Raw genomic sequence first — 7851 nt, forward strand, 5'->3', positions numbered from 1 at the left:
CGCGCCCGCCTCCCGATGGCTGCACAGAGCTGCCTGCTGTCCTGGGGTGTGCTGCCTGCATTCCGAAGCCTGGGGAGACCGGCGCGACTTACCGCTGGCCTCCCTAGGCTTGCGGATAGCAGGCTGCTCTCGGGGCTGGGATTGGGGGAAGCTCGGGCTTCCCCCGCGCCAGCCCCGCGCCTGGGGGGGGGGAATTTTTTTCTTTATCCCCCCCCCAAAATAAGGTGCGTCCTATGGGGCGGTGCGCCCTATGGGGCGAAAAATACGGTAATTGCAGGGCTTATCTGAACATGTTTTAAGCTGCCATACAAAGTCCAGAACATTGTCTCATGAGAAAAATCATAAACAGATTGTGGTTTAATTTTGTTGCACAACAGACTGCATGTGCACCCTGTTGTGCAGTAAGCTTTTACTATCACAGCTGATTGTATTCCTCTTCTGTGCAACACTGACACTCGCTTGCTAGCACAACAGCCATTGTGCTAGCTGACAAAGAGCACTGGATACAGCCCTTTGTCAACAATTACTGGTGAACTGTTCTGGTTCCAGGTTGTGGAGATACTGAGGGAGGGGGCACCATGGAGGATGAGTCAGCTTCACTGCCAGGTGCTGCAGCAACTCTCCCTCATCACTGCTCCCATCTGCTTGTTTGCCATGCAGAGAGCAAGCAGGCAGTGACATCTGCTGATCCTCTCTCTCACCACCGTCTGGGCCAAAGTGAAAGGCAGGTGAACAACCAGCAGGTTCCAATGGTGAGGTGGAGGCTGGGCCAGGGGTCCCTGTCAGGCTATCAGCAGGTGCCTGGCCATTGCTAGTGATGTGAATAAAATCTCCTTTTTGGGTGCTCCTAGTAACGCAGACAAGTTGGCTCAGCTGCCTTGTGTCATTGACCTGATGCTTTCTTGCTACCAGATATGAAACAATAATTTTTAAGAGAATTCTAAACAGGGAACAAAAGCATTTAAAAACAAAAAGCCACACACACAGTAAATTGGAATGGATTCCATCACCCAATGTTTATTAGGGGGGAAAACTTTAGTCCATAAAAAAACAAGACCCTTTCTTTCTCAACCCCACCCCCTCCTCACAACAAGACAATCCAATTTAAGTCACGGTGGTGCCATTATTTACTTATTTAATGAAATTTATAGACCACTTGATTGTGATGCTGCAGCATTCTGCAGTAACTGCAGCTTCCAGTTCAAAAGGCACCCTCCCAATGCCAGACTCGGTCCTGAAGATAGGGTTGGAACCGCTGCCCCCAAAGCACATTTGCTGGAGCCTGTCCAGGAGGATACCATGGTTAATAGCATCAAATGCCAATGAGTTAACAAGAAGCAGGAGCAAGGTCACACTCCCCGTCCCACACTCTGCAAAGGCCATTCATCAGAACAACCAAAGCAGACTAAGTTCTGTGGCCAGGTCTGAACAACAGATTGGAACTCAAGACTATACTTCCTCCATAGTCACATCCTTCTGGGCATTGTACTCTTCCACACTTGCCTGCAAGGGGGAGCAAACAAAGACCGTGGTTAAGGGATTTGTGGTCCACATTTGAGATGCAGCTCCTAGGGGGTGGATGGACCAAAGAATCTGCACCACAACATTCTGTTACAGTCCCCTCTGTTAGCTGTAATAGGTAAATAGAACTTTTGGGCTCAGGCTGTGTGCCTCTTCATCCATCCTTCTAATTCTGATATTCAAGCTGTGAGTGTCATTGCTTATGTAGTCAAATGCCACCACCCATGGACAAAAGGATGGTAATAGCAGCATTGGAGGGAACCCTGAAATATGTTCCAAGTTCAGAAGAGGAGAAAAAACAAAGGGGAGAGGTTCAAAAACCAATGAGTACCAAACATGCTCAGTGTCAATAGAATGGAGGATTGGGAGGGATGGAGAGAAAATGTAACTGAATCCTGCACCCATGCACTTCACACTGTAACAGGTCCTACTCTATAATGTATATTACAAGTTCTTAGTTGCTTTTGATAACATGTTGCACCTTGCTGAGTACTCTTGGGTGACCTAGAAAAACAACTGATAATTGGTTCCTGCCCTTCTCAGAACAGAAATGATGATGCAGCCAAGGACTGCAGCTGTGGTACCCCAAGAATAGCAAAATGGTGCTCTGTTTCTGGCAGAAGGACCTCAATCCTTAAATTAAAATAAATACATTTCAAGAGGGTTGGAAAGGACAAGACCCACCTCAAATTTGCTGAGTACATGCTGGCAGACACCCCTGAGATCCTCCAGCCCCTTCTGGAACACATCGACAGCCGGTAGGCCTGCTATGAAGAAAGGGAAGCATTCAGAGTCAGACAAGACTTAAAGAGGGTCCAGATCCTTCCTCTGCATTAATAGGTTCCTCCATTTTCAGGTGAGCCATGAACTTGTGAAACAGAACTGCCTGCAGGCAAAAGACCATAATAATTGCCTCCTATACAGTGGTACCTCTGGATGTGAACAGGATCCGTTCCAGAGCCCTGTTCACATCCAGAAGCGAACACAACCCACATCCGCGGGTTGCAATTCGCCGCTTCTGCACATGATGTCATTTTGACCGTCTGTGCATGCGGCAAAACCCAGAGGTAACGCGCTCCGTTACTTCCGGGTTGCTGCAGCGCCCAACCCGAAAATACTTATCCTGAAGCTACTTCAACCCGAGGTATGACTGTATATTTTTATTAAAGATTTCTTACTTTACAAAAAAAGTGCATTGCCCATTTTTTCAAGCTGTGCTTTCTACAGATCAGTTTAATTTGCTGCAAGACATTAGTCTCCTCCCATATGTCATTCATTAACAGCAACAACAACAACAATAATAAAAACATCTGAATAGCACCCTGGAGGGAAATGTACTTTGAAGCACAAGCAGTATTTGAAACTCCAGTAGTAATGGACGCATTCTCTGATAGAGAATTTTATTATTGCAAGCATTTCCTGAACTCTTTTTTTTATAAATAATATTTATTAGTTTTCCAGCAAATTGAACACAACACTACAAAAAACCAAAAAAGAAAAAACACCCAACAATACAATACAAAAAAACACTACAAAACACTAACATACAACTAACAAAACAAAACAAAATACAACTAACAAAACAAAACAAAGCATTTCCTGAACTCTTGTCGCAGTACACTGCGCCTAAGATTTCAATTTAAATTGCCTCTGAGGGTGCTGGAGAAGTCCCTCTCTACCAGCCCTATGTTAAAGAGACTGCTGAAGTGGGAATTTGAAGTGAGCTGTAACCTGCCTGCCCGGGGGTGGAGTGGGGAGAGCTGTGGGGCTTCAGAAAGCCCTGCCAGACCCTGTGCCGCTGTGGATGCTGCAGAGGTGCTGTTGCCTGGAGCCCCATCAATGCTGCAATTGTGGAGCTGCTTGTAGCTCCAAACAACCCTGCAAACCCGAACAACCCTCTCACTTCAAGAGGGTTGCAGGGTGGTTTTGCATCCATGCTGCCACTGAAGTGCCAAAGCTGCAGGAGCTGTTTAAGAAGCTGAAGCAGCAGAACAAGCAGCTCCGCATTTGCCGCCAAGCACCCCACTGTTCCCTGCCGCTGCCTGGAGCAGCCCTAGATGTGCCTCTTTGGGTGCTGCATGAGCCGGGGGATCTGCCAAGCACTGCAGCACAAATGCGACCAGAAAGTGTGTTTCAGTGCCCCACAACCCAGGTTCCAGGCACTATGTAGGGCCTTGCTTTTCTTTCCTGGTTTCAAACACTGAGCACTACATAACATAGCCAACGGTCAGTGATTATGAGAATTGCGGTCCAACAACCAGAAGACCACTGGTTTCTGTTACACAAGATAGTATTATTATCCCTTATGTTGAAGCTGAGAATAGGACGGTGCAGAGAGTGACTGCATAAGGCAGGAACAAGATTCGGAACAGCATTTGTAACTCAGCCTCTTATTCACTAAGTTGTGCTGTGTGCAGGCACCATTTCTCATAGAACCCACAACTAAATTCTGCAGGATTGCCCAAGCCTGATGGTGGGATATAAAGAAAAGTTAACTGGCAAGCTTCCCAAAGGCAAAGGGCTCACCACAGTAGGCCTCCCTGTTCGCCACGGATGCGTATGGAATGATGCAGCTAATGACATATAGCCCAGGTGGATGTGAGGAATACACCAATCAGCCTTGTCAAAATAGTGCAACACTATGTAAGAGGGAGCTAGACAATGTAAGGAAGGGAAGGACATATCCACCTAGCTCAGATTGTGGCACCTTGATCAGGTACTGTAAGGAAAGACCCAGAGCTGACAGAGATGCTGTACTGTGGCTGTAAGGGATCATTTGTGCTTTAATATGCAATTTGCAGGCTCAGAATCAGGTTGGCTATGTGTACTGTATGTTGATTCTTGCTATGCGTGAGTAAAATGTGTAGTTTTCACCCAAAAGTTTGTATATTGTCTATGAATCACAAAGAATAGCTGCCCTTTAGCAAAATAGACCTCCAAGAAGCAGGCCTGCACACTTCACCTTTGGTCTGGATGCGGAGGTTTATTTTTCTTTCAGAAGGATGGGTGATGCTATATCCACAGAACTCCACTTCAGGGCTATGGAGAAATGAAGAGGTTGTTACTCATGATAGAGAGTAGTTGTGCTCGGATATCGCAATAAGGTGGTTTATAGTGATGGGAACAAAGCCTACCTACCCCCCCGGCTTGCATGCTTCCTCTGACTTGGTTGTGGCTTCTCATTTCAATTAACCACAGTGTAGTATTAAATCTTGTGTTAAGAATTCACCTGTACACCACCTTGTTCATTACCCAGCTGAGGAACAACCAGCTTTTGAATAAACTACAGAACCAAGGAAACTATTTCAAAGTCCAGCATCCAGATTTAGGGATCCAGCATTTATGATAGCTATTGCAATAGGAAAGAGCTCACTCAACTCAATGTGGCAATTGAAAAGGTCTGCCCTGAGGCATTCAGAGCAAAAGTTCATATAGTAGTTCAAACACAGCAAACATCATAAAACATCTTCATATGCATCAGGAAAGGTTACAGATCATGAAAAGTAAAGCACATGTGGCTCCATGCTAGTATCTTCACCCCCGCATCACCTTGGAGTGGCCCCGATGTGCCCAGAACATTTGACCATTTTAGGTCTTCGCTGTCTGACATTACCCTGGCAATCTAGCCTTCAGTGAGGGAAGAGCATCATAAAATCCTCTTACTGGGTCTCAGATAGCTTCAAGGATAGCAGATTTACATGCTGGTGCTAAAACATCATGCCATTTGTACCAATTTCAGAGGCAGATAAGGAGATGGAATGCCGCATAGGAGGGGGCAGACTCACAATGGCAGAACACAGAAAAAATAAAGCCTAGTACTGTACATTCTAAAAGGTTAAATACAATTAAAGTGAAACATGGAAACATTATTAAAATAATATACACCTGAGGTCTCCAATTCTTATATCAATCTGAACCCTATGCAGAACTTGATCTTAATTACAATTTGTTGAAGCGAGTCAACTTCATAAACTATGAACTTGACTTGCTTCAGACAAAACATAGTTAAGGTTAACCAAGATTGTCACATTTTGACAACATGACAAATTCTAGTTAATCAAAAACAGAAGCAACAATCTTCTGCTTCTGGATGAAAAGGGAGGGGGAGTGCCAAGAGGGAGCCTAGGTTCATTCCCCTCACAATAAATCATAGTCAATCACAATGTCCAAATACAACAAAAAAAAGAATACTAACAGCAATGTGTGCTTATTGGAAGTAAGTGAAGATAAAGGAAGTCTTAAAGTAAACTGGTAGTGCACTTGAACCCAAGACGATTTGGCAAAGGGAGAAACTGCCCCGTCTCTTGCACATGTGGATTGATTGGGCATGTGTGGTTTTCAGGGGCAGGAAACTCACCACAACTCTTCACAATCCAACAGCCACTGTGTTAAGATTGCTGTTCTTAGGGGCATTTCAGGTTAAGAAAAATACACTCTTTTTTGCAGTAGTTTCCTTACACTTACACACACAATCACATACATCCCAGGACATTCAAGGAAACCTAAAATGTTAGTGGGGAACTTAGCAGAGATTTGAAGAGCTACAGTGGGTTTTTGTTTCCTCCTCATAAATAGCTGGAATTATAATCCCCCACCCTCCCACCCCCACATTTCATAGTGAATACGCCCATGACTAGGGAAGGGTCATTCTGCTTAGCTCCAGTTCTAATCTCAAATTTCCTATGTCCCATCTAATTGTATACTGTATACTTACTTTTTCATGATCATATATCGAAGGGAGTTGCCAAGGGTGTGGTCCTCATTGTGGAGCACAAACGTAAAACAGTTCTTATCAGTCCCATCTGCCCGTACCTAAAAGAGAAGTAGTGAAGATAAAGAAAATAAGGTCCCTGAAGGACAACGTAAGAAGTGGCTATATACCAAGTCAGACCATTGGTCCATCTAGCACAGTACTGTCTACATTACACTGATTGGTAGGGGCTTTCCAGGCTCTTTCAGGTGAGACTCTCCTAGTTCTACTTGGAGATGCCAGGAATTGAACACGGGACCTTCTGCATGCAAAGCGTGTGCTTTACCACTGAGCTATGGCCCTTCCATCACTTCTTTTAATACCACCTTTCCACCAAAATGGTACTGGTGATATATTGATTTCATGCTTGCAGTATGTCTCCATGTGCAAAAAGCAAGACAATTATCTGGTTAAGGAGGGCACTTTTTCCTGTGGATGGATTTTGGACAAGCAATAGTTTTAAAAAAACATTTTTTAAAACACCACGTTTCAGCCAAGAGGGCTCCTGGGTCAGACCATACGTCTAACCTACTCCACAGGGTTGCTGAGAGGATAAAAGCAGGCAGCAGAGAAGATAAGAACTAGGCAGGCCATACTGGGTCACATATGAGGAATATAAAAATAAATAATGGCAGCATTGCTGCTGCTACTGCTAATAATAATAATAATGGTGTTTTTCAGCTGGCCATGCTGGTGGGGATAACGTGTTGCTCTGTTACAAGAACGCTAGTATAAATGCAATAGCAGTAATAACAACAACATTGTGGTGTTTTTCAACTCTGCTTAGGCTGAGCAGGTGCCTTTCCCTTGTGCCCAGAGGATCTGAAAGCCGAGTTAATATTAATCTGTTTTAGCATTTTAACTTTTTTGTGTTTTAAAGCAAGGTCGATTTTAGTTGTTTCAATCTCTTTGTAAACCGCTTTTGAGGTTTTCCCCCACTCCCTATTTACCATCAAGCGGCCTAGAAATTTTAGGAAGTAAATAAAACAAATAAATATCTGTTGCCCGCGGTGGTTCTCGCCGAATAAAAACAACCCGGTTCGGATGCCCACCTTCCTCGTCCACAGCCCCGGAGAGAGGAAAGCTTCACCTGTTGGATGTCAGCCTGTCGCCCCCGTCGCCCCCCTGTGGCGGGGCAGCCTTAGCCTGCCCGGTCGCCCACCCCCCATCCCCGCCACGCGCTTCGGTCTCACCATCTGCAGCACTCGCGGCTTCTTCCCATCTTCCTCGTCCCCCATCCTCTTCCCCGCGAGGCCACCAAGCGCAGAGGACGACGGGAGCCGCGGTCACGCACATAACACTCACACACCCCCTCACGCACGCAGATGCCCAACCTACCAAGCATCAGCTCCCGGCAGCCACTGCGGCAGAAAGGCCAAGTACAGGAGCCCGCGCGCAAAGGGCTACTGGGAATCGTAGTTCCTTAGGGAGGGAGACCCGCACAGGCACCAATTCCCTCAGAGAGCGGGAATTCGAGCTAAAAAAAAAAGTGTGAAGTGGGAGAGTCGAATGTTCACAAACCACTATAACTTCGCCGCCGCCACAGAAAAACTGAGACAGGAACGCGATTCTTAAGCTCG

The 7851-nt window shown here is 45.7% G+C and overlaps 1 protein-coding gene and 1 long non-coding RNA gene across 3 annotated transcripts in view; one reads left to right on the forward strand and one right to left on the reverse strand.

Moving 5' to 3' along the window:
- The window catches only part of LOC310698098, a 384750-nt gene that overhangs the window by 218286 nt on the left and 158613 nt on the right, over window positions 1–7851 (forward strand). The gene's annotated exons all lie outside the window — the stretch shown is intronic.
- On the reverse strand, window positions 988–7621 carry LOC310698736 (DNA-directed RNA polymerases I and III subunit RPAC2-like). Of its 2 annotated transcripts, none has more exons than XM_083486167.1 (5): window positions 7465–7621; window positions 6236–6333; window positions 4484–4560; window positions 2206–2285; window positions 988–1503 (listed from the first exon to the last, which is right to left on the reverse strand). In XM_083486167.1, exons 1-5 carry the CDS (start codon window positions 7507–7509, stop codon window positions 1450–1452), a joined length of 354 nt encoding a protein of 117 aa, XP_083342293.1. In that variant the 5' UTR covers window positions 7510–7621; the 3' UTR covers window positions 988–1449. The 2 variants fall into 2 exon arrangements, with proteins under 2 accessions (XP_083342293.1, XP_083342292.1); XM_083486166.1 differs by having other exon boundaries at window positions 2206–2288.

Source organism: Podarcis liolepis, assembly GCF_965112155.1.
Source record: "Podarcis liolepis genome assembly, chromosome: Z".
Taxonomy (NCBI): domain Eukaryota; kingdom Metazoa; phylum Chordata; class Lepidosauria; order Squamata; family Lacertidae; genus Podarcis; species Podarcis liolepis.

Excerpts from the sequence above, each read along its gene's own strand:
- LOC310698736 (XM_083486166.1), bottom strand. The coding sequence starts at position 7,509 with ATGGGGGACGAGGAAGATGGGAAGAAGCCGCGAGTGCTGCAGATG. Across the intron at positions 4,561-6,235 it reads CGATATATGATCATGAAAAA|CCCTGAAGTGGAGTTCTGTG; the intron begins GTAAGTATACAG and ends ATTTCTCCATAG. Across the intron at positions 2,289-4,483 it reads CCTCCGCATCCAGACCAAAG|CAGGCCTACCGGCTGTCGAT; the intron begins GTGAAGTGTGCA and ends CTTTCTTCATAG.